The following is a 27,066-nucleotide window of genomic DNA, read 5'->3' on the forward strand; positions in this document are numbered from 1 at the left end:
GAAAAATTGAGGGCAGGAGGAAAAGGGAGCAGTTGAGGATGAGATGGTTGGATGGCGTCACTGACTCAATAGACATGAGTTTGAGCAAACTCTGGGAGACAGTGAAGGACAAGGAAGCCTGGTGTGCTGCAGTCCATGGGATCAAAAAGAGTCGGACACAACTTAGCAACTGAACAACGACAACTTTAAGGAGCTCACGGTGTAATGGGCCTACATGACACAGCATATACAGCAAGTGCCAGGGGAGGTTTCCAGCAGGGGATACCTGAGTTACCTGGGAAAGGAGGTAGCCAGAGCGGGTGTGGAGCAAAGATATTCCTAAGCACCATGAACAGCACCCAAACAAGGTCACAAAGCTGGAAATGTCACAGAGGGTTTGAAAGTGAAAGTGTTAGTCAGTCATGTCCAACCCCGTAGACTGTAGCCTTCCAGGCTTCTCAGTCCATGGGATTCTGCAGGCAAGAGTACTGGAGTGGGTTGCCATGCTCTCCTCCATGGGATCTTCCCAACCCAGGGATCAAACCAAAGTCTCTTACATCTCCTGCGTTGGCAGGAGGGTTCTTTACCTGCTGAGCCATCAGGGAAGCCCCATGGAGTGTTCAGGGAATTACAAATAGGTCCCTGCTGATGTGGCATGGAGTCTGCGGAAAAAAGCGGCATCTAGAAAAGAGACTAGTGAAAAGGCAGAAGCTAGACTGGGCGGGGGGGTGGGGGGACTTACACACCATCCCGAGAAACTTGGACTTTATTCTGAAAGTAGCGGGGAGCCATGAAAGGAATGTAAACAGGGAGAATGACATGTTTAAATCTTTGTTTTGCTCAGGAAGCAATGAGAAAGATTGATGGGTTGATGGGTAGATGCCTGGAAAACCACCAACCTCAATCATTTATACTGTTCCTATTGCTAGTTATCACATCTTTCTGCGCCATGAATGCCTGCAGGACAAGGGGAGAGAGCCGAAAGCAGAGGCAGGGAGATGGTTTAGAAGACATCACAGGAAAGAGCTGTCAGAGGCCAATACGAGGGTCACGGCAGTGCAGTATCAATGGAGAGAAGGAATGGGACTGCAGGATATGAAGAAGCAAGACGCACATTTTGTCCGACATCTTAGCAAGGTGGCAGTGGTCACAGTTCCTCTCCTGGCTTTGCTATGCCACCCAAGGATGACAAGAAGAAGAAAGATGTCGGAAAGTCAGCCAAGAAAGACAAACATCCTGTGAACAAATCAAGGGGCAAGGCCAAAAAGAAGAAGTGGTCCAAAGGCGAAGTTCGGGACAAACTCAATAACCTAGTCTTGTTTGACAAAGCAACATCTGACAAACTCTGGAAAGAAGTTCCCAATTATAAGCTTATAACTCCAGTTGCCATCTCTGCGAGACCAAAGATCTGTGGTTCCCTGGCCAGGGTAGCCCTTCAGGACCTCCACAGTAAAGGACTTATGAAACTGGTTTCAAAGCACAGAGCTCAAGTAGTTTACACCAAAAACACCAAGGGTGCGGGTAAATATGCATGAATGGGTCCCACCAACTGCACGTTTTGAAAAGTAAAACTTCAGGAAGCAAGAGATAATAATTAAGTGGTAAGAAGGGGTGGGAGGAGAAGTGCAGGAACATAGAAGAGACTCAGTGAGCAGCATGCCGGTAAACTGGCTCCTGGAAAGAAGCCCTGGTGTGTAACATTGGCCAATGTCTCTGGTGTAAATGCTCCCACCCAGGGCTGATGTCAGAGCTGGGAAGATACACACAGTATCAGCTTTCACCATCTCGAGGAGCCCCTGCAGGGCACAGAAGAGACAGCTTTGCCTTTAGAATGGTTGCTTCCTTCTAGAGCAACAGCTGGGCTACATTTCCTGCATCCTCACTAGTTAGTCTGAGTCTTTGAACCATTGTTTGGAGTGGAGTGACCTGGCCAGGATAAGTTATGCTTCAACTCTTACATGAATGAGAAATAAATCAGCATTGTGTTTAGCCACTAGAGTCAGGATCTGTTTCAATCTTAAGTAATCTTAGGAAATCATCTTAATCCATGGAGTCAATGTTGATTCAGTTTTATGGCTTGAGGAAACAGATAGATGGTGGAAAAATACATCAACTGAGAAAAAGATATTGCCAACAGGCAACATGGCCAGAGAATAAGCAGTTTTTAGTTGAGAAACTATTTCTCAGACATTATTTTCTACAACAGTGTTTAAAGTTCTTAGAATCTATCAACTAATGTACATTACCAATGTTTGGGACAGTGATTCAGAGAACTAAGCAAAACTGACATCTCAGAATTCTACTCTTGCTGTGGATCCACTCAGCTTCCTTGAGTTTTTCACACATAAAAAGAAAATGCCAGATTGTCAGATTCTCCCTAGTGTGTAAGTTGCTTAAAAAGCACTTCAAAGGCAACTTGCCACTTTAGGTTATTCCAGTAGCATAAAGGATAAAATTACATCCTCAGTAGCCCCAGAGGATTTTATTGGTCCTTGTTTTTCTCTCACTAACAAATGATTGGCCTTCAAGGGTTGAGTCTCATGATTATATGTTCATTAACAGAATATTTATTAATTACAAATTTGCTCTAAGATCTGTATCTTCTAATTATGTTATTGCTCTAAAATACTTAAATGGTGTGGCAAAGAGAACCAATTATCCTAAGTGGAACCAATGATCTAATTAACATCAGGGCCAAGGCTAGTCCACTCTCCCCAGAGATTTGATCTCACAGCAATATGCTTTCACTGACACCAGCGAAATCCAGGCCAACCCTGAATCATCCTTGGCTCATTCTACATTCATTCAACAAATATTTATTGAGCATATACTATGGGCTGAACACTATGCAAGATGTTGGGAGCAGAACATTTGTAGTGAACACAGAAAGACATCATCCTCAGCTTCCTGAAGCTTATAGGCTAGAGGGTTCCTAAGAAATATAGAACATTGGGTCAAATCCAAGAGCCATGTACTTTCTGGATTGAACTGTATTCACCCAGGGACCCAACTGAGTCAGACTATTCATGACTCTTAGTGACCCAAGCATCCCAAGAACCAATTTAATCTCCAAAACCCACGTGCTTATTAGGAAGCATCAAAAACTAGCCCAGGCCTTCCTCCCGTCTGAGTCAGAACTGACAAAGGTTACAAAGAATGTTTTGGATTCATCCACCAAAGTTTAATAAAAGTTGAAGAGGACGGGAGCGAGGGGCGAGCTCCTAGAAGGTACCTGCAAACTAAATTCATTCTCAGATACATCTGCATCCATGCTAAGTTCCTAAGAAAATAGGTAGACTAATGGGAAATTTCCCTGTGACCTATATTTTCTTCTTTAAAACTTATAATGCTGTTTCCTTGGTTACTCTTAAGCTGAGAGCTTTAGAAACATTTTTTCTGGATTTCCTACTTTGTTGTTATTCAGTCATTCTGTCTGACTCTTTGTGACCACATGGACTGCACCTCACCAGGCTTCCTTGTCCTTCACTTTCAGAGTATGCTCAAACTCATGTCCATTGAGTCAGCCATCCAACCATCTCATCCTCTTATCTCCCTCTTCTCTTCCTGCCTACAATATTTCCCAGCATCAGGGTCTTTTTCAGTGAGTCAGCTCTTTGTATCAGGTGGCCAAAGTGTTGGAGCTTCAGCTTCAGCATCAGTTCTTCCAGTGAATATTCAGGGTTGACTTCCTTTAGGATGACTGGTATGATCTCCTTGCTGCCCAAAGGGCTCTTAAGAGTCTTCTCCAACACCACAGTTGTTGCTGCTGCTGCTGAGTCACTTCAGTCGTGTCCGACTCTGTGTGACCCCATCGACGGCAGCCCACCAGGCTCCCCCGTCCCTGGGATTCTCCAGGCAAGAACACTGGAGTGGGTTGCCATTTCCTTCTCCAATGCATGAAAGTGAGAAGTGAAAGTGAAGTTGCTCAGTCGTGTCCGACTCTTAGCGACCCCATTGACTGCAGCCCTCCAGGCTCCTTCATCCATGGGATTTTCCGGGCAAGAGTACTGGAGTGGGGTGCCATTGCCTTCTCCGAACACCACAGTTGGGAAGCATCAATTCTTCAGTGCTTTGCCTTCTTTATGGTCCAACTCTCACATCTATACATGACTATTGGAAAAGCCATAGCATTGATTAAATGGACCTTTGTCAGCAAATTGATGTCTCTACTTTTTAATGTGTTGTCAAGGTTTGTCATAGATTTTTCTTCCAAGGAGCAAGCATCTTTTAATTTCATGGCTGCAGTCTATATTTTACATAATTTGTTCATAGTGTTTGCTTATGCAGACACCCAGGAGGGTTTCCAAGCCTCCGTCTAGGCCTCTTTCTTCCCTGTCTTAGTTTGAAAGTGTTAGTCACTCAGTCATGTTCAACTCTTTGTGACCCCATGGACTGTAGCCTGCCAGGCTCCTCTGTCCATGGAATTTTCCAGGCAAGAGTACTGGAGTGGGTTCGATCCTTTCTAAAACCAACTCAGAGACAAAGACTTGGACACAGGTAGCTTATTTGGGAGTTGATCTCAAGAAGCATAAATTGGGAGACAAAGGGACACAGAGGAGGGAGAAGAGCCAGTGACTAAAGTGTTAATAGGCAGATTCCACCAAGGCCAACTGGGGCTCCATCCTGTTGCAGACACTCTGAAGAACTGTGTCCTCAGAAAGCTCCTCGGCACTGTCCCAAGAAGTGGCAGAGAAATGAGGGGATTTTCCACCAGCTCCTGTATCTTCCGGATTGAGGGTTGCCCCTCAGGGCATTAAATCCTGTACTTCCTATCTGCTCTGAACACAGGCTCAGAAACTCCCAGGGCTTGGGAAGAGCCCTCGGGCAGGAGCAGGGAGTCAGGGGGAGGCCCTGGAGATGGTACACATGTGAACGGGCACAGGAGCCATCCTCCATGCTGCCCGCTCAGAGGGAGCTGGGGGGCTGAGGGCAGGGCTGCCCTCACAGCCTTCGCCTCTAACAAGGCCCAAGGACTGTCTCAGCCACTGTCCTGCTCCAGCCAGCCCCCTGTCCCCAGCAACCCAGCAGAATGGGGCACAATGGCATCGCTTCCCTTCATCATACCTCCAGCCTCTGAGGCGAACAGGCATTCCTTTCGAGGTTATTGGGTTGGGGGGTGGGAGAAGGATGTTTGCTTTGTCTTTATTTCTACTGTGTGTGTGTGTGTGTGTGTGTTAGTCGCTCAGTTGTGTCTGACTCTATGCGACCCTGTAGACTGTAGCCCACCAGGCTCCTCTGTTGATGGCATTCTCCAGGCAAGAGTATTGGAGTGGGTAGCCATGCCCTCCTCCAAGGGATCTTTCTGACCCAGGGATCAAACCCAGGTCTCCTGCTTTTCTGGCAGACTCTTTACCATCTGAGCCACCATAGAAGCCCTTATTTCTACTACTAATAGGTTAAAAACAGTACTCCTAGGGATGTGACAAATTGCATAAAACCCTGAAGGATAGGATGGGGGGAGAGGTTGGGAGGCGGGGGGTCAGGATGGGGGACACATGTAAACCCATGGCTGATTCATGTGAATGTATGGCAAAAACCACTACAGTATTGTAAAGTAATTAGCCTCCAATTAAAATAAATAGATTCAGTTCAGTTCAGTCACTCAGTCGTGTCTGACTCTTTGCGACCCCATGAATCGCAGCACGCCAGGCCTCCCTGTCCATCACCAACTCCCGGAGTTCACTCAAACTCATCGAGTCAGTGATGCCATCCAGCCATCTCATCCTCTGTCATTCCCTTCTCCTCCTGCCCCCAATCCCTCCCAGCATCAGAGTCTTTTCCAATGAGTCAACTCTTCGCATGAGGTGGCCAAAGTACTGGAGTTTCAGCTTTAGCATCATTCCTTCCAAAAAAACACCCAGGGCTGATCTCCTTTAGAATGGACTGGTTGGATCTCCTTGCAGTCCAAGGGACTCTCAAGAGTCTTCTCCAACACCATAATTCAAAATAAATAGATTAATTTACCAAAAAAAAGCCTTACAATTCTTCTCCAGGGGCTTTTCCTGTTGTTCCCTGGAGCCTGTGGGCAGGGCCTGCTCTCCTGGGGAGCCTGTCCTGGCCCCGCACTGCTTCCCGCCTCCTTCCCACCTGAGAGTCAGCCCCTCCCAAGCTCCTGGCCACCTTGACTTTGAGGGGAGCCCTGCCACACCCATGTTTTTCCCTAGACCTCACCCTGGAGGAGGAAAAGCAGAGGTGGATACAGGGAGTCTGGCAGAGTAAGATTCATTCTGATTCTGAAGGAAATCAAGGAGCACAGCTCAAGCCCATGGCTACACCTGCGATTCTCACAGGGGCCAGAGGTCATGTTCCACCAGGAGTCCAGAAAGAAACAAGTGTCCTTATATTCCAAATATATCCTTTTTAAAAACTGGACATCATAATTTGCTTCGAATGTCAAAATGAACTCATTATACTTGGCCAGACAATATGAAAGTTTCCAGTAAGTTATCCTGTTCTTACTCTATAGCCCAAAACTGATGAATTCTATATAATCTAATGAACTTGAACAGCCCCAGAAAATGCCACTACCTCCAGTGAATTGCAGAAATTTCTACATTTGACACTTTGTAAGGAAGGAAATTGCCCTTCAAGATCAAGCCTTGAAGGCAATGTTTTTACTTGTCAAACTGTGTTGGCAAAAAAAAAAAAAAAAACAGTGAAAATCACCAAGTAGTCCAAAAGGCGACATGACAACGTAAACTGTCAGTACAGCACAGCAAAATCAAATTCAAGTCCTCAGTGGCTGGAAAAAAAGTGGTTTGGTAATAACAAGTTCATGGCCTGTATTTTATTTCCCAACCAGGCATCAAGATTTGCACTTCCTTCAGTCAGAAAGAGAAAGACCAACACCATAGGATATCACTTACAACCAAGGGAGAGGGGGTGGGGAGGAATAGATTCAGAGTTTCGGATTAGCAGATGCAAACAAGTGTATATAGGATGGGGCTTCCTTGGTGGCTCCGTAGTAAAGAGTCCCCCTGCCAGTGCACAGGGTTGATCCTTGGTGCGGGAAGATCCCACATGCTGTGAGACCACTAAGCCCGTGCGCCACAACTCCTGAACCTGTGCTCCAGAGCCCAGGAGCAGACCACGGAAGCCCCCGCGCTCTAGAGCCTGTGCTCCGCAACAAGAGAAGCCACAGCAATGAGAAGCCGTGGACCACAACTAGAGAGCAGCCCCTGCTCACTGCAGCTGGAGAAAAGCCCTCGTAGCAATGAAGACCCGGCACAGACAAAAACAATTAAATAATTTTTAAAAAATCTTTTTTTAAAAAAGTATACATAGGATGGATAAACAACAAAGTCCTACCGTATAGCACAGGGAACTATATTTAATATCCTGTGATAAAGCATAATGGGAAAGAATATTTTTAAAAGAATGTATATATGTATAATTGAATCACTTTGCTATATAGCAGTAATTAAGATAATATTGTAAATCAACTATACTTCAATTTAAAAATAAATTTAAAAAAAATTTAAAAATCTCAAGATTTGCATTTCCTAAATCTAAAGCTCATAGGTCACGATTCAATTATGAAATCTAACCTCTCAGTGACACTTTCATGGTTAATTTCAGCAAAAAGGAGAAAATACAGATCCTATGGACAGGGTATAAGATGTGAACCCTACGAGATAAAACATGCTTACTATGTGTTGCTCCAACACAAGAGGGAAGAAACATGCTCAGTCTGACATGATGTATATTGCTTTTCCTGTCTCTAGACTTTTCTAGAGTATTTTCTTCAGGGTCATCACAATACTTTCCAGAGGAGCAAAAGTTAGGAGTCAGTCTATTTTAATAAAGTGTTTATTGACATTGACTTTATTTTATTCAGTGAAAACTTACTTAAAAACCACTGGCCTGAAGAGGTTTTAAAATGAAGCAGTCAACTCATTCAAACCTCACAGCAATCCTACGAAGTGAGCACTAGTATCATTTCACTGTATAAATGTGAAAACTGAAGCAGAGAGCAGTGAAGCTTGTTGATCAGGGTTACCCAGTAAGTAAGCAGCATACCAGAGCATGAATTAGGGTGGGTTGACCCCAGGACCCCCACTCTCAGCCACCTACAGAGCCATCTCCCAGCCAGGAAGGAGGTGGGTGGGCATCATCTGCATGAAGATGTTGGCCACGACTCATGTCTGTCAGCAACCTGAAAATTACTAAATATCTCAATGTTGGTGTTTTATTAATTCATCTGTCTTAATTAGGGATTTTTCAATACATCAAAAGGGTACTTTTAAAAGGTAGGTTTAAAAAAAGCCTTTAGGGGAAAACAGCAAATCCACAAGGCACTGGTATGTTCAGTAAACATCATTTAATGGGTTAAAATTCCCAACTAACTACAGAAATCCTCAGTTTAAAAAGTGGTATGATAGGCAAATCTTAGTCATTACATGCAAAATCTCTACTGAATTAGTGCTAGAAGGATAAGACTAAATCATGGTTGAAAGTGGGGTTATAGAGTCTTTCAAACCATGCCAGATCTTCCTGAATTATCTCTGATGCAAATTGATGATGGAAAATATTCTCAGGAGAGGCCTGATTTAACAAAACTTTCAGGCAAAAGAAGTGGAGAACCCTTCTATCATGAAACTGAATATAATACACTCATTGGAAGAAATCTCAGTAACATTCAATTTCTAGTCTGTGGGATGCAGTTCCTTTTTAAGTCTTTATTGAATTTGTTACCATATTGCTTCTGCTTTATGATTTGGTTTTTTGGTTTTCTGGCATCAAGGTATGTGAGAGCTTGGCTCCAGGATCGCCAGGGATCAAACCTGCACTCCCTGCATTGGAAGGTGAATTCTATTCGTGCTTAACACTGCAAACTCAATGGCTTAAAACACCACCATTTATTATCTTGCAGTTCTTTACATCAGGGATCTGGGCATGGTGGGGCCAGGTTTTCTGCTCAGGGTCAAGGCTCCCATCAAGGTATCCATTAAATGCCTAAAAAGATTTACTTAAAGTTTGCACATGTTGTTAGCAGAATCTAGATCCTTATGGTTGCAGGACAGGTTCCCGCTTTTCTTGCTGGTTGTTGGCTGGGACCTCTCTCCATTTCTAGAACCCACTCTTAGATCTCTGCCATGTGGCCATCACCACAGGAAGCTTTCCCCTTCGAGATCAGCAGGAAAACTTCTCATGTTTCAAACCTCTTTCTTGGGACAGGGCCCAGTCCTTTTTAAGAGCTCCCCTAATTAGAAGAGGTCCCCAGGATAGTCTTCCTTTTGAGCAACTGACTTGGGATATTAAATGCATCTACAAAATCCCTTCATCTCTTGTCATATGATACCACCTTATCATGGAAGTGACATCCATCATATTTATAGAGCTGTCCACACTCAAAGAAGAGGGGCATGAAGCATCCTAGGACCATCTTAGCCTCTCACAGGAGGACAGCTCTTAATCAGATTCCTCATGGACCAGACGGCCAAACAAGATAAAAAACTATGGTAGACATCACTCACAGAGTCGCGATTTCCAGTAAAGAGAATGCTATAAAGATATCTTTGCCATACCCATGTTCATAGCATTATTCACAATAAAGGTGAAAGCATAAAGGAGAAAGCAACCCAAGTGGCCACTGGTGGATGAATAACCAAAATGTGATATCCATACAATGGAATATTATTCAGCCTTTAAAAGAAAAGAAATTTTGATACATGCTGCAACACAGATGAACCCTGAAGACATCCTGCTAAGCAAAATACACCAATCACAAAAGGACAAACAAGGTGTGATTCCACTTATATGAGGTACCAAGGGCAGTCAGACTCACAGAGACAGAAAGCAGAATGGACAGTGTTTAATGAGTACAAAGTACCAGTTTTCCAAAATAAAAAAGTGTTAAATATTGATTTCCCAACACTGTGAACCTATTTAACACTACTGAACTGTACACTTAGAAATGGCTAAGATGCTAAATTTTACACTATGTATACTTTACCACAGTCAAAAATAATAATAAAAAATACCTTTGTCAATGATACCACTTACAATTATTATTTTAGTTCATTTAATAGACAGGTATGGGTGTTTGCACTGTGACAGGCATTGTGCTGTGTGTTGAGGGATGCAAATATTAAAGTAAAGGGCTTCATAGTATTAGTAAACTGAAACTGAAGCTTGTTTTTAAAATAATCATTATTTCAGAAATAATCCCAGGAATATTTGTATACAGGGATAGATATATGGCTGATTCACCTTGCTATACAGCAGAAACTAACACCACATTGTAAATCAACTATATGCCAATAAAAATTAATTTAAAAAAAGCAATAACCACAGAAACAATGATTCAAGCTGATTTTCCCCATTCCAGAGGAAAGCACAACTCACTTGCCCCAGGTCCAGGGTGACGTTGACTTTGTTGTACTGCATGCCTGACGAAAGGGGAGGGCTTTGCCACCAACGCTCCGATCCATCAATTGCATTGGTGACAGGGTGTGCTTTCCTGGGGTCCTCAGAATTGCAGTAATCACAGAACTGCCCCTGGGGAAAAAAAAAGTTCTTTTTTAATTTTTAAGTGATTTCTTATCAATTTAGTCAAACAGGTAATCAAAACAAAGAGGCTTAATACAGCTTAGACATGTCAACTGTTGAAGTTCATCATCATATTTCCAGAAGACAGTAGTAAGGCTTTCTCTTTTCCATTTCATCTTAAACCGTATCACCTGCTTAGACCTCTGTTTATCGTGTTTCTAGGACACACATTATATTTATCTTCCATCCGTTACAGCTGCGTTTTTCTTGACCTATTGACACTAAGAAGAGCCTGGTGTGCTTGGGCTGCAATGATGTTCTCCTTCAGCAAATCCGTTTCAACTCTTCACATCCTCCTCTGCAAGGTGCGTGTCAGGCCCTGGGATACAAAGAGAAGCCCTGCTCACAGCCCCAGTGGAGGTGATAAGCATATAAGTAACCGTAAGGGGGTAGGTGTGGCAACAGCATAGAGCCCAGGGCCTAAGGTGGTAGACATTCCATGAGCTCAGGAAAGGCTCGGTGAAGAGGTGGGATTTAAGCTGCCTATGAGGGTGGAGAGGACGCTGGTAAGTGGCAGTGAGCAGCCAATCGGGAAGGTGTTCCAGGCAGAGGAACCAGCACCAGCAAACACACAGAGACCAGCTGGCCCATTTAAACAAGAGCATACAGAAACAACACTTGAAAGGTAAGTGGCAGAAATGTGGCTAGACTGTGGAAGTTGGCAGTTCATTTAGTAGGTAAATGCGAATTCATTTTTATCTGGAGTGGTTATTCATTTAATATTATCATCTCTACTGAATTCTGATTCTACTGATATCTCATCTTCTTACTGAATTACTATTTTTTAGTAAGCAGATTCTCTTGATTCTATCTTGTTTTGTTTCTGAAATGAATAATTTTAGTGCCATCATAGCTCAGATGGTAAAGAATCCACCAGCAATGCAGAAGACCTAGGTTAGATCTCTGGGTCAGGAAGATCCCCTGGAGAAGGAAATGGCAGCCCACTCCAGTATTCTTGCCTAGAGAATCCCATGGACAGAGGAGCCTGGAGGGCTACAGTCCATGGGGTCCCAAAGAGTTGGACATGGCCAAGCAACTAAGCATGTACCACCTAATAAGCTGATCATAGGCCTTTATATATTGAGTGTATTTCAATTTGTTCAAAGCCTCATGCTTACTCAGTAGTGGACTTCACATACTGAAATGCTTTGCTCCTCAATTAAATGATCTTAGAGCATAACCACTACAAAACAGGAGTTGTTGTTGTTGTTGTTGCTGTTGTTTAGTTACTAAGTTGTGTCCAACTCTTGAGACCCCAAGGACTGTAGCCAGCCAGGCTCCTCTGTCCTTGGGATTTCCCAGGCAAGAATGCTGGAATAGATTGCCATTTCCTTCTTCCAGGAGATCTTTCCAACCCAGGGACCAAACCTGTGTCTCCTGTATTGGCAGACATATTCTTTACCACTGAGCAACCAGGGAAGTCCACATACAGAGAACAAACTGAGACTCACAGCCTCTCCAGAAACGTGCTGTGTTAAAAGGGTAGATCTGCCCTGGATGAACATCTTGGAAATTAACTTTTCAATGTTCAAGGATAAATTTGATCCTGGGGTGAAGCCAAATGCATGACCAAATGCATTCATCAAATGTGTTACAGAGGGTTTTTTCATATGTGATGATAAATTACTTACAACTTTATCTTTTGACCCTACATGAAGAGAGTTGTGTAACCCAGAAGCAGCACTGTGGGGTGGGAAGTCCCATCAGTTCATGAGGTCAGAGGCCTTGTGACTTGCATTTCCCCACATCACTTCAGCCCAGCACGTCACAGAAGCCCAATAAAGGAATAAGCATCTCAGGGTTTTCCAAAAATAAATTTGAGTTCTTTCTCCAAAATGTTGTTATTAATAAAAAGCATCTGTGCTGTGCTCAGCTGTATCCAACTCTTTGTGACCCCATGGACTGTAGCCTGCCAGGTTCCTCTGTCCATGAGATTCTTCAGGCAAGAATACTGGAGTGGGTTGCCATGCCCTCTTCCAGGGGATCTTCCCAGCTCAGGGAATGAACCCAAGTCTCCTGCTCTCCTTCATTGCAAGCAGATTCTTTACCCACTGAGCTATTTGGGAAGCCCTCCAAAAGTGTAATTAACAACTGTTTAAGCTAGGACATCTTAACATTTATGAGTATTTTTCCCTTCAGTGATTTTTATTTTTCCCATTTTCTCCCTAGAAATCATTTTACCAGTTTAATTACTTGGTGAAGGAATTAAATTATTTCTCCTTGAAGTTTATAAGGAGACATGATACAAACAAATCTTCCAAGGATGTGGATGCTTATAATTTACATTTATCTCTTTTGGCCACAAGACATGTGGAATCTTAGTTCCTCAGCCAGGGATGGAACCCACACCCCCTACATTAGAAGGCAAAGTCTTAACCACTGAACTGCCAGGGAAGTCTCGAGATGATGCTTTTTGTGTTGTTATAATTAAGAACATAACATTAGAAATAAAAGTTTTAAATCTCTTAGTGGAAAATAAAAGGTAAATACTTTTTAGAACTTGGAAAGAGTTCTTAAACGAGTTTCAGAGAGCACTGACACAAAAAAAGAGACAGATCTGACTACATTAAAATTAAGAACATTGGGTCCACCAACAGACTAATGAATAAACAAGATGTGGTATGTATGTATGTGTATACATATATATAAATATATATATAGTGAAATATTACTCAGCCATAAAAATGAAATAATGCCACTTGCAGCAACATGGACCTAGAGATCAGGTCCTTCCATGTTGCTGCACGTGGGCTGCCGTCGATGGGGTCGCACAGAGTCGGACACGACTGACGCGACTGAGCAGCAGCAGCAGCAGCAGAGATTATCATACTAAGTGAAGAAGTCAGATAGACAAATATCATATGGTATCACTTACATGTGAAATCTAAAACAATGATACAAATGAACTAACTTACAAAACAGAAACAGACTTCCAGACATAGAAAACAAACCTAAGGTTAACAAAGGGGAAGGGAGAGAAGGGTAAGCTGGAAATTTGGGATTAACAGATACATACTACTTGTATATGAAATAGATTAACAAAGACCTACTGTAGAATACAGGGAACTATATTCAATACCTTGTAATAACCTATAATGGAAAAGAATCTGAAAAAGAATATATACATGTATGTATGTATGCACATGCTTGCTCCTTGGGAAGAAAAGCTATGACAAACCTAGACACCATATTAAAATCAAAGATATCACTTTGCTGACAAAGATACGTATAGCCAAAGCTATGGTGTTTCCAGTAGTCATGTATGGATGTGAGAGTTGGACCATAAAGAAGGCTGAGCACTGAAGAACTGATGCTTTTGAATTGCAGTGTTGGAGAAGATTCCTAACAGTCCCTTGGACAGCAAGGAGATCAAACCAGTCAATCCTAAAGGAAATCGGTCCTGAATATTCATTGGAAGGACTGATGCTAAAGCTCCGATACTTTGGCCACCTGATTTAATGAGCCGACTCATTGGAAAAGACCCTGTTCCTGGGAAAGATTGAGGGCAGGAGAAGAAGAGGGTGACAGAGGATGAGATGGTTGGATGGCATCACCGACTCAATGGACATGAATTTGAGCAAACTCTGGGAGATGGTGAAAGACAAGGAAGCCTGCATGCTGCAGTCCATGGAGTGGCAGAGTTGGACACAACTTAGCGACTGATCAACAACAATTGCTTGTACACACACAGGCAATCACTTTGCTGTACACCTGAAACATTTTAATACAATCAACTATACTTCTTTTTTTTTTTGACCATGCAGCATATGGGAATCTTAGTTGCCCAACCATGGATTGAACTCAAGTCCCCTCAGTACAAGTACAGAGTCTTAACTGCTGGACCACCAGGGAAATCCCATGTTTTACTATTTAAAACCCATCCATCCACATACACATTAAGGCTGATCATGCAAGGACCAGTAATGAAAGCATGTCATAACCGGAGGGTTGTGAACAATCCATAATGCAGTTCTGCACCTGAGGTCAAATATTCTTAAATAACCACAAATAAATAAAAGTACAAAAACTCAGAGAAGAGGGGGACAGAGAGAGAACAAAGAGAATTCTTTACATCTTTTGTGTTCAGTTATTCATCCACCCAGGCAACAAACCTGTACAGACCATCTATGCAGAATCAGAGGCTGCTTCAGACAGGTGAGAATGCTGAAAGATAAACAAGACAAGGGACTCTCCCTCTGAATTGTGTCAAGGCTGTTATTAGCCGAGTCCTGTGGGAAATAGCAAAGAGAAGAGGCTGGAAAGGAAGGAGACAAAACTGTTCAAATAAACGACAAAGAGAGTTGAGATCCAAGACTGGAGGGCCCCAGAGGACATGCCAGTGTTCACCCAGAGGCTCAAGGAGTGACCTACACATTTTTAGAAAGATGGGAAAAAATTAGTCTCTCCTAGTTGCTCACATTTTTAATCATTCTCCTTATTCAAAAACCTCTTACCAACATTGTAAAGCAATTATCCTTCAACTAAAAATGAATCAATTAAAAAAAAAAAAAAACCTTCTTACATATAAGACTGTGCAATTGCATTTACAGCCCAGACACTGTCTTGTTCTCAGAAACTAGAGGCTGATTACAGCACCACTCCCTACCACGACTTCTCTTTTATTGTTTGAACAATCATTCATTCATTCAACTTTTCCAGATCACTTCCAATGTGTGGAGCACTGTGTTGGATGCTAGGGTAAAAACAAAGGAACAAACAAGAGGTGGGCCCTGCTCTAGAAGAAATTCAGTGGGAGAGAAGAGAAGTAACTCAAACACAAGATGTCACCAGCAGGTGTTCTGATAAAGGAAGCACTGGGCAGGGAGAGGTGTGGGTGCCAGAAGAGACACGCCACGCTTTCTCCTGCTAAATCTTCACCACACTCTCAGGTTTGCATCAAACTCTTCAGAACTTAAGGACCCAGGGTATATGCCCAGTAGTGGGACTTCTGGGTCATATGGTAGATTTATTCCTAGTTTTTTAAGTAGAGACGCAGATGTAGAGCACAAATTTGTGGACACAATGGGGGAAGGAGAAGGTGCATGAATGGAGAAAGTGGCATTGACATATATACACTATCGTGTGTAAAACAGATAACTAGTGGCAACCTGCTGTATAACACAGGGAGCTCAGCCCAGTGCTGTGACGACCCAGAGGGGTTGGGTGGGGAGAAATGAGGGAGGCTCAAGAGAGAGGGGACATGTACAATTATGGCTGATTCGCACTGTTGTACAGCAGAAACTAACACAACATTGTGAAGCAATATTCCTCCAACTAAAAAATAAATTAAAAAAAAAAAACCTTAAAAACACAAAAGTGAAGGCTCAGAGAGGTGAAAGGGCTCAAACCACACAGCTAGGACCTGCAGGAACCAGGACCCGCCTGTGAATCTGGCTCAGAACGCCATTCATCCTGGCCTGACAGCCCCAGAAGCTGCATCAGAGAGCCCCATCTTGGATTTGGATGGAGTGTGAGGCCAAGCTGGAATCACAATTATGTGATTTTCCAAACACCTGCCCACAAGCAGCTGTGTGGGAAGAGCCCCAGCTGAGGAGAACACCCCGTCTGACAGTCTCAACTGCCCACCCGCAGGTGGCACAAAAAACAAAGCAAGATCTAACCACAGGCATCCATCAATGGCCCCGGTACACGATCACCACGTTCCCGCTGCCATGAACGCCCTTCCGAGGCTCCTGAAGTTACGTGCCTTCAAGGCACGGTCTCAAGTGACCAGACCCCAGCCAGCTGGAGTCCTGATGCGGAGAACATTCTGGAATGCACCCCTTTCAAACGTGGGGTTGTTCCCTCACCAAACCTTGTTCAGAACATTCTCCTTTCTGAGAGGCACAAAGCATATGGACAGGTTACCTACAAGTAAGACAAGTGTCTTGTCAATTTCCTGAGCACCTAAACATCTTCACAGAGTGGGGTGAAGGGCAATCACAGAGCACAGGAGAGCACCCAGCTCTGCTGCCCCCCCACCCACAGATTTCACCCCACTGGGAGGGGGAGCTTTGCCTGCCAATGTGCTGGGTTCCTGGAGGAAGGGACTCGAGAGAAGAAGGGAAAAAAATAAAAAGGGTTCTAGGTTGGTTCCAGGTATGTATTTTTTTTAAGGCAAACATCTGCCGAATGTACACCAATTACTCAAAAACTATGTCCACTCAGGACAAATTCGAGAGATTATGCTTCTCTTTCAATTTGTTTGAAATAGGTGCATTTTGATGTAGAATGATGGAGGTCCAAATTCTGCCTTCACCAGCCACAACTTCAAAATGTTAATCAAACTGTTCAGTCCCCTTGGGTTTCATTTTCTCTTTGTTTAAATGGGCTAACACTACCAACCTTATGCAGTGATCACGAGGATGCAATGAGGTGCCGTCCATAGTGATCACACCACCACTAGAATCACTGGGGTGTTTCTCCATTCATCTACTGATCAACACTTAGGTCGTTTCCATATCTTGGCAATTGTAAATAATGTTGTTATAAACATTGGGGTGCAGATATCTTTCCAAACTAGTGCTTTTGGGCTTTTAAGATATATACCCAGGAGTGGAATTGCTGAGTCATATGGTAGTTCTAGGGCTTCCCCCATGTGGCTCATTGATAAAGAACCTGCCTGCCAATGTAGGAGACAGAAGAAACAGAAGTTTGACTCTCGGGTTGGGAAGAACCCCTGGAGAAGGGAATGACAACCCACTCCAGTATTCTTGCCTGGAGAATCCCACAGACAGGGGAGCCTATCGGGCTACAGTCCACGGGGTCATAAAGAGTCGGACACGACTGAAGCGACAGAATGCAAGCATGCATGGTAGCTCTATGTTTAATTTTTTGAGAGACATCCATACTATTTCCCAGGAGAAGGAGATGGCACCCCACTCCAGTACTCTTGCCTGGAAAATCCCATGGACAGAGGGGCCTGGTAGGCTGCAGTCCATGGGGTCACTAAGAGTCGGACAAGACTGAGCAACTTCACTTTCATTTTTCACTTTCATGCATTGGAGGATGAAATGGCAACCCACTCCAGTGTTCTTGCCTGGAGAATCCCAGGGACGGGGGAGCCTGGTGGGCTGCTGTCTATGGGGTCCCACAGAGTCGGACACGACTGAAGCGACTTAGCAGCAGCAGCAGCAGCATACTATTTCCCACAATGGCTGCACCAATTTACATTCCCACCAACAGAGCACAAGTAAAACCCATCTCTTTAGCAGTTTCCATAAAATCCTCTTCTTCTCCTTCTCCCTCTATTCTCTTGTTCCCTATATACAGTGCTGGCATTTCACTGACAATAAAGGATCACTTGGTACCTGTGGTTACAGGTAAGTGGCCTGCTTACAAACAAACCCAGGTTTCTGAGGTAGGCCAGGCCACACTTAAGCTTGTCCACATAACGCCCCAAACCCAAAGCACTTCCTCTTTGGGGCTTTATCCCAAAGGCTAGATTTATGAAAGAAGCTCCGCGCTGATAATTTGTTCATCCAGCCACCAACTACTGAGCTGCTAAGCGCCAGTTACTGTCTTCAGGAGAGAGTCTGACGTTGACCTGATTCAGTCCGCCAACCAAGCATTTCCCTCTTGATTCCACTTCAGATATTAATGTCCTTATGAAATAATTACACTCTTTACTGCTTTATTTTCTCATTGTCCCAATGCCCTCAACTCTTTTGTTCACTCTTTTAAAATTTTATCAGTCACCCAAATTCCTTGTGTAAAATCTTTGCCACCAATGCCTTTCATGCACACAAACCTTCAGTCATATTTAGTCTCTGCAGAGCCAATCCCAGGACACAGTGAACTGGGCCTTTCATTTCACAGCCTCACCTCATCCTTTTCCTGTCGCTGCCTCCAGACCCTGACTAGTGAAGGACTCCTCCAGAGCACTGACTCCGTGTGATAAGGGATCCAGGGGCCCCAAACTTCCACCACCCCACCTGTGTTAAGCAATCCTCACTTTATGCCCCGCTGAAATGTTCTTCATATTTAAGGATTACTCTCCACATGGGTGATCCCTAAATATTTGTTCAACCGAGAGCTCTCCTTATTCTGTTTAGGGACTAATTTTGAGTTATCAGATTGCAAAGTCTCAAAAGCAGAGACCCTAGAACCACCTGAGAGCCCTATGCAATACCTGCATCCTCCACCCTCCCACACACAGATAACTCACACACTGGTCAACAAACACTGCTGACTGACCGAGAGGCTGGCTATCTGGTTGAAAGCTGACGTTACTGCCTGGGATTGAGCATTTGTGCCCCGCCGCCCCACCCACATTCATATGTTAAGACATAACCCACTGGAAGATGGTAGCAGGATGAAGGCTTCAAGTACACAAGTGGGATTAGTGCCCTTGAAGAAGAGGCCCCGAGGAAATCCTTCATCCCTCCCACCTGGTGAGGACAGCGATGAAACAGCCAGGAGCAAACGTGGGTCCTCACGAAACACTGAATCTGCCCACACTTGACCTTGGATCTCAGCCTCCAGAACTGTGAGGAATAAATTTCTGGTTTTTAGAAGCTATCCGATCTATTTTTTTGTTGTTATAGCAGCCCAAAAGGACTAACACGAGCTGTCATAAGACAGTACCTCACCCTGGCTTAGAACAACAGAAAGTTGTCATCTCATGGCTCTGGAGGCTGAAAGTCTGAAATCAAGGCATCGGCAAAGCCTGTTCCTTCTGAAGCCTGTAGCGGAAGAATCTTCCTTTGCCCTTTCCAGCTGCCGGTGGCCCAGTCCTAGCCATCAGTCTCAGCCACTGCATTAGGCACCCCTACTTAGAAATTCAACACACCAGGGCCATACCTGTCCTCCAAAGGCAGGTTGTTGAAAGTCAGGGGGTTTTTTTGTTTTGTTTTGTTTTGTTTTTTGTCAAACAGCACTTCCATCAAGGTGTTGCTCCAGCAGGCTAATTCTATGATGGGGCTACCCTTTGAACACTTCTCCAAAAAGCATCTATGAAGTGTCCATGATAAGCTGCCACAGGGAAAACAAATAGCAGGAAAATGTGGCCCCACCCTCAGGAAGCTCATGATTTCATAAAGATCCAGGCATGACAATCAATGGCTTCAAGGTGATGAATGGAGTTTGAGCGAGGTGGCACAGAGCTTGGCTGGAACTCTGAGGGAAGAACAGTTGGCTCAGTAGTGTGAGCACAGCATGGCAGGTTAGAACATGAACTCTGTGAGGTGGAGGAACCTAGGGCTTGTTATACAGAGTGAAGTAAGTCAGAAAGAGAAAAGCCAACAGAGTATATTAACATATATAGATGGAAACTAGAAAATGGTATTGAAGAACCTATTTGCAGGGAAGGAATGGAGACGCAGATGTAGAGAATGGACCCATGGACACAGTGGGGGCGGGAAAGAAAGGGGCCAACAGAGAAAGCGGCAAGAACACAAATACACTGTCAGGTGCTAAGATGGCTGGCTGGTGAGAAGCTGTCGAGTAGCCTGGGGAGCCCAGTCTGCTGCTCCGTGATGACCTGGAGGAATGGGATGGGGGCTGGGGAGGGAGACGCGGAAGGGAGGCAATGATCAAGGCTGATTCGCACTGTTGGACAGCAGAAACCAACACAACATTGTAAAAAAATTTTTTTAATTTTTAAAAAAAAGAAATGAAGAGCATGAACTCTGCAGCCAGAGTACCTGGCTTTACTACCTACTAGCTGCGTGACTTTGAACAAATCACTTAACTCCTGTGCGCTTCAGTGTCCTCATTGAGACAATGAGCATGCCAAGAGTCCCTCCTTCATAAATTGTTGTGAGGATTAAGAAGTCAGTTTGTGAAAGGTGCTTTAGAACAGTGCCAGGCGTGGGTAAGTGTTCAATTAATACTCTGCACGAAAGAGAGAAGCAAAATGGATGGCCGGTGAGACGTTGTTGCGTAGCATGGGGAGCCCAGTCTGGTGCTCCGAGATGACCTGGAGGAATGGGATAGCGGGTGGGGAGGGAGGCACAGGAGAGAGGCCAGACTGTTCTCCTTGCTCACCATTCTGCCCGCCCCACCTTATTTGGCATTACTCCTATACACAGTATACATTGCAACATGAAAGTAATGGAGAATTACTTCCATACCCCACGGTTAAGATATGCATTGAAAATCTAACTAAAACCCATACTGCTATCAAGCTAATATTCATTTCTTACTTCCACATGTATTTTCTAAGCATCTAGGAATGGGAGGGGGGATTCCCTGGTAGCTCAGCTGGTAAAGAATCCGCCTGCAATGCAGGAGACCCTGGTTCAATCCCTGGGTCGGGAAGTTCCTCTGGAGAAGGAATAGACTACCCACTCCAGTATTCTTCCTGGAGAATCCTCATGGACAGAGGAGCCTGGCGGGCTATATAGTCCATGGGGTCACAAAGGGTTGGACACAACTGAGCAACTAAGCCCAGGACGGGAAAACCACTGAGAGAATACAATACGCTTATGACATTTGAGAAACTGGCAGGACACACGGGACCCAATGAGTTAGCTCCCAGGGCATGTTACACCCTGTTGGCAGGAGGGATCTAATCAAGGATCTGCTAGCTCATGCAAACAACTCTTTTTTGAGAAGCAGAAAAAGGCTCCCTGACTCTCAACAGATACAGCCTTGCCCAGGCTGGATTTTCAGTCCTGTTGGCCAGGAGCTTATGCATACAGCAGAAACCAGGTAGTTCTACTGACTAAAACCACTTAGTCAATAGGTCAGAGGTACGATTTAATCAATTTTTTCCTCACTAGTCAAATTGTTCCAGAATGTTGAGCAAAAGTTAACATAGGTTTCACAAAAGCTCAAATCACAACGGGAAATAAATTTATGGTCTCAGTTCAGTTCAGTCGCTGAGTTGTGTTCGACTCTTTGCAACTCCATGAATCGCAGCACGCCAGGCCTCCCTGTCCATCACCAACTCCCAGAGTTCACTCAGACTCACGTCCATCGAGTTGGTGATACCATCCAGCCATCTCATCCTCTGTCGTCCCCTTCTCCTCCTGCCCCCAATCCCTCCCAGCATCAGAGTCTTTTCCGATGAGTCAACTCTTCACATGAGGTGGCCAAAGTACTGGAGTTTCAGCTTTGGCATCATCCCTTCCAAAGAACACCCAGGGCTGATCTCCTTTAAAATGGACTGGTTGGATCTCCTTGCAGTCCAAGGGACTCTCAAGAGTCTTCTCCAATGCCACAGTTCAAAAGCATCAGTTCTTCGGCACTCAGCCTTCTTCACAGTCCAACTCTCACATCCATACATGACCACTGGAAAAACCATAGCCTTGACTAGACAGACCTTTGTTGGCAAAGTAATGTCTCTGCTTTTGAATATGCTATCTAGGTTGGTCATAACTTTTCTTCCAAGGAGTAAGCATCTTTTAATTTCATGGCTGCAATCACCATCTGCAGTGACTTTGGAGCTCAAAAAAATAAAGTCTGACACTATTTCCACTGTTTCCCCATCTATTTCCCATGAAGTGATGGGACCAGATGCCATGATCTTCGTTTTCTGAATGCTGAGCTTTAAGCCAACTTTTTCACTCTCCACTTTCACTTTCATCAAGAGGCTTTTTAGTTCCTCTTCACTTTCTGCCATAAGGGTGGTATCCTCTGCATATCTGAGGTTATTGATATATTTCTCCCAGCAATCTTGATTCCAGCTTGTGCTTCTTCCAGCCCAGCATTTCTCATGATGTATTCTGCATATAAGTTAAATAAGCAGGGTGACAATATACAGCCTTGACGTAGTCCTTTTCCTATTTGGAACCAGTCTGTTGTTCCATGTCCAGTTCTAACTGTTGCTTCCTGACCTGCATATTTATGGTCTAGAAGAATGTATTAGTGCTACCAAGTGTTCGTCACTCAGTCGTGTCCAACTCTTTGCGACCCCACGGATGGCAGCCCACCAGGCTTCTCTGTCCATGGAATTCTCCAGTCAAGAATACTGGAGTGGGTTGCCATTTCCTTCTCCAGGGGATCTTCCCAACCCAGGCATTGAACCTGGGTCTCCTGCATTGCAGGCAGATTCTTTGCCACCTAAGCCACCAGAGAAGCCCTCAGTTCAGTTCGTGCTACCAAAACTCACCTTAAAAAATTAATACCTCCCCCAAAATGTTACTTCAGCTGATAAAAAAAAAGTGTGTATATATGATGTGTGTCTATATAGGAATTAACAGATATATATGTAACTCCTAGCTCTGTCCACTGAAAGGGTCTAGAAGCAGTGACACACCAGTAACAATGAGCACGCCTCATATCCAGATCTTGGTTTCTACATATCTTATTAATTAAAAAAAACAAAGCTCTCTGGTTAGCTCTCTAGTTAGTTTCAACACTGGGGCAAAGAAAATTAACAGTGACCCTAGAACATCTCATGGTACCAGAAAGCATATAAAAAGTAAAGTCCTGGACTTCCCTGGTGGTTCAGTGGTAAAGAATCCACTTGCCAATGCAGGAGACACAGATTTGATCCCTGATCTGGGAAGACCCCACGTGCCGCAGAGCAACTAAGCCTATGTGCCACAACTACAGAATCTGTGCTCTAGAGCCCAAGAGCCACAACTACTGAGCCCATGTGCCGCAGCTACGGAAGCCCGCATGCCCTAGAACCTGTGCTCTGCAACGAGAAGCCACTGCCGTGAGAAGCCTGAGCACTGCAACGAGAAAGTAGACCCAACTTGCCGCAACTAGAGGAAAGTCCCTGCAGCAATGAAGACCCAGCACAGTCAAAAATAAATGCATAAATAAAATTATTAAAAATTAAAAAAACCTGCATAAATAAATAATATCTGAACAGTTATTAACACATTCAGTTCCGTTCATTTCAGTTCACTCAGTCATGTCTGACTCTGCGACCCCATGGACTGCAGCACGCCAGGCTTCCCTGTTCACCACCAACTCCCAGAGCCTACTCAAACTCATGTCCATTGAGTCAGTGATGCCATCCAACCATCTCATCCTCTGTCGTTCCCTTTTCCTTCTACCCTCAATCTTTCCCAGCATCAGGGTCTTTTCAAATGAGTCAGTTCTTTGCAGCAGGTGGCCAAAGTATTGGAGTTTCAGCTTCAGCATCAGTCCTTCCAATGAATATTCAGGATTGATTTCCTTTAGGATGGACTGGTTGGATCACCTTGCAGTCCAAGGGACTCTCAAGAGTCTTCAAGACCACAGTTCAAAAGCATCAATTCATTACCAAAACAATTTAACATGGTTATTCTGTAGAAGGCTTTAAAAGTCTTTATGCCTATGGATTATTCAGCATGCTAAATGTGTTCAGTGTATAATGCGCTGTACATTCCATTATTAAAAGAACTTTTCACTCAAAAATTTTAAATGACTATTGTGACAAATCATTTTTGTAGCTTACCACTTCAGAAGTTTTATCTAAGAATTTTTTCACTCTATGGAAAAACATATTTACTGAGCACTGACTATGTGCCAGGAAACATAATAAGCGCTTTTATCCTCCAGTAAACCTGTGAGATACATTATTATTAGTCTTATAGATGAGAAAACTGAGATTTTACAATTTTCCAAGGTCAGAGAGCTGCAAGAGTAAGAATTCAAACTCAGGTCTACAAGATTGTAGAGTCACAGTTCTTCATCTCTAAGTGAGAGTAGTTTGCTAATATGCACAGTGAAGTGATATTTTATTTTCCCTCACAGGAGCTTCCCTGGTCTTTCAAAAAAATTGGGCTATGGTACTTCCCTTATGGCCCAGGGGTGGGGAAACCTTGCAACGTAGGTGACGCAGGTTCAATCCCTGGTCCAGGAGGATTCCACATGCTTCAGGCCAATTAAGCCCTCACACCACACCTAAGGCCTGATGCAGCCAAATAAATATCTAAAAAAGAAAGAAAGAAAGAAAAATGGGCCATATAAAGGCCAATCATCTACAGAAAGATCCACACCAAGACACATTATAATCAAACTGTCAAAGACAGAAATTTTGAAAACAGCAAGAGAGAAGCAATTCATCCCACAAAACGGATCCTCAATAAGATGAACAACTTATTTTTCATTGGAAACCATGGAAGCCAGATCACAGTGAGATTATACAGTGCTAAAAGAAAATAAAATTGTCAGTCAAGAATTCTATAAAATTAGTCTTCAAAAATGAGGGAGAAATTAAGACATCCCCAAATAAAAGCTGAAGGTGTTTGCTGCTAGTAAATAGACCTGCCCTACAAGAAATGTTAAAAGGAGTCCTTCGAGTTGAAATAAAGGACATTAGACAGTAACACAAAGCCATACAAAGAAATACAGAACACAAGTACCATTTGCGTAGGTAAATACAAAAGCCAGCATTATTGCAATTTTGGTTTGTAACTCTTTTTTTCCTATGGGATTTAAAAGACAAATGAATAGAACAATGATTATATTTCTATCTTGAGGGGCAACAATGTGCAAAGATGTCATTTGTGACAACAACACGATGAAAGTGGAGGACAGACCTGTACAGGAGCAGAGTTTTAGATGCTGTTGAAAACTAAGCTGGTATCATTTCAAACTGGACTGTTATAGATTTAGGATGTTAACTGTAATCCTCAGAGTAAGCACTAAGAAAATAACTTTTAAAAATTTACAGGGGACTTCCTTGGCAGTCCAGCAGTTAAGACTCCAGCTTCCACTGCAATGGTGTGGGTTTGATCCCTGGTTGGGGAACTAAGATCCCACATGTCATGTGGTGCAATCAAAACACAAACTTACAGAACAAGAGATGAAGAGCAAATCAAAATGGTACATTTGAAAAATTAAACACAAAAGAAAGCAGTAATGGAGAAACTGAGGAATTAAAAATTACATGACATATAGAAAACAAATAGCAAAATGGCAGAACTGTCTTCATTCAGAAATGTCCTTTGAATGTGAACAGATTAGACTTACCAATTAAAATCAGAAAGTGGCATATTCTATTCGATTTTTTAAAATATATGTATGTTCTAAAACTAGACTCCAGTGATAGTTGCACAACTCTAAAAACTTACTGAAAATTATTGAATTCACATTTTAAATGGATGTATGTTATGGTATTTAAATTATGCCTCACTAAAGCTGTTAAAAATGACTTACATGCTCCAATCTACTTTTAAGAAAAGATGCAAACAAGATGGGTAGCTTTCACATTCATGTGTACAATAAAGATGTAAAACACACAGCTATCTTTCTGTAATGGTTTAGGTACAGTGTTCTTATAAGTAAGGGGTTGAAATTAATAACCGTTTGTCCTCTCCTTTCGCTATGATTTTCTCAGATTAAATGATCCACACTCTCAATGCCACAGAAGAGCATGAAGTGAAATCTTGTAATTCAAGGACTGGACAATTCCAGTTCTAACTTCACCCTGAAGGTCCACAAGCCCCAATAATCTGTGATGTTTTGAGTAACAAATTTAAATTGCTGAGAAGACACATTTGCACATTTGTTTGCTAGTGAGTGAATTTGGATCTCTGAAGGAAAACACTTAGGCTTCCTTCAAATGACTTGTAGGTAAACTTTCCCTGCTAAACTTTGGCTACTGTCCACAAACACACAACAACTATTAGAAAAATCCTTTTTTAAAAAAGATCATTTGTCATTCAAGTGCTGACCATAATCATTGGTCTGAAGTTTTGAAATAACTCTATTAGTAACTGTTACATGGAGAAGGCAATGGCACCCTACTCCAGTACTCTTGCCTGGAGAATCCCAGAGTCGGGGGAGCCTGGTGGGCTTCCATCTATGGGGTCGCACAGAGTCGGACACAACTGAAGCGACTTAGCAGCAGCAGCAGTAGCAGCAGTACCTGTTACAAACATATCAGTGGACTCAGTAAATGTCTTAGATGTCCCCAAATTTTCACATCAGTTTCACAAAGGAAAGGGACCTTGTTGAACTTAACAAAAGGCTCCCTCTCACAATAGGTCTATAAACAGAGCCTTAGTGAAGCTTTCCTGTTTATGACTGTAAGTCCAAGTTACACACACACAAACCGGAACTGTGTTGCTCACACAATAGCATCATGCTCATACTTAGCCATAACTCAGGTATGTATACTTCTGTATCATTACCATTCAGGTTAAATCTAAGTGCATTGAAACAACACGTAAAAGATATGTTGAACTGTCAATGTACAAAATCAGGATGATATGTTTGCTGGGAATTCCCTGGTGGTCCAGTGGTAACTGGGGCTTGCTTCCCAGGTAGCGCTAGTGGAAAGAAGCTGCCTGCCAATACAGGAGACCTAAGAGACTCGGGATCAAACCCTGGGTTGGGAAGATCTGGAGGAGGAAATGGCAACCCACTCCAGTGTTCTTGCCTGGAAAATCCCATGGACAGAGGAGCCTGGTGGGCTATAGTCCAAGGAATCCTAAAGATATGACTGAAGTGACTTAGGACGCACCGGTGCCAGCGGTCACTCTGAGCTTCCACTGCAGGGGTCATGGGTTCAATACCTGGAGGGGGAACTAAGATCTCAAAAACTGTGCAGTGTGGCCAGAAATTTTTTTTAAAAAAAGATAATGGGATGTAACATGGAGAAAGTAACATGGAAACATACATTATCATACGTAAAATATATAGCCAAAG

General features: G+C 43.4%; 2 protein-coding genes across 3 annotated transcripts in view; one reads left to right on the top strand and one right to left on the bottom strand.

Moving 5' to 3' along the window:
- LAMA3 (laminin subunit alpha 3) overlaps positions 1-27,066 on the bottom strand; it is a 260,366-nt gene that overhangs the window by 224,800 nt on the left and 8,500 nt on the right. Inside the window, exons 1-2 of one of the 2 annotated variants that reach the window (XM_061399728.1) lie at positions 19,333-19,490; positions 10,327-10,479 (exon numbers count right to left, since the gene is read on the bottom strand). In XM_061399728.1, coding sequence (XP_061255712.1) covers positions 10,327-10,368 — 42 coding nt within the window. In that variant the 5' untranslated portion in view covers positions 10,369-10,479; positions 19,333-19,490. Of the gene's footprint in view, positions 1-10,326; positions 10,480-19,332; positions 19,491-27,066 lie in introns of those variants that run through there. The other variant, XM_061399727.1, reaches the window with a different exon arrangement.
- Positions 717-2,500, top strand: LOC133237564 (small ribosomal subunit protein eS25-like). The gene has a single exon (XM_061399750.1). It carries the CDS (start codon positions 1,152-1,154, stop codon positions 1,512-1,514), a length of 363 nt encoding a protein of 120 aa, XP_061255734.1. The 5' UTR covers positions 717-1,151; the 3' UTR covers positions 1,515-2,500.

The sequence above is a fragment of the Bos javanicus genome, chromosome 24 (assembly GCF_032452875.1).
Source record: "Bos javanicus breed banteng chromosome 24, ARS-OSU_banteng_1.0, whole genome shotgun sequence".
NCBI lineage: Eukaryota > Metazoa > Chordata > Mammalia > Artiodactyla > Bovidae > Bos > Bos javanicus.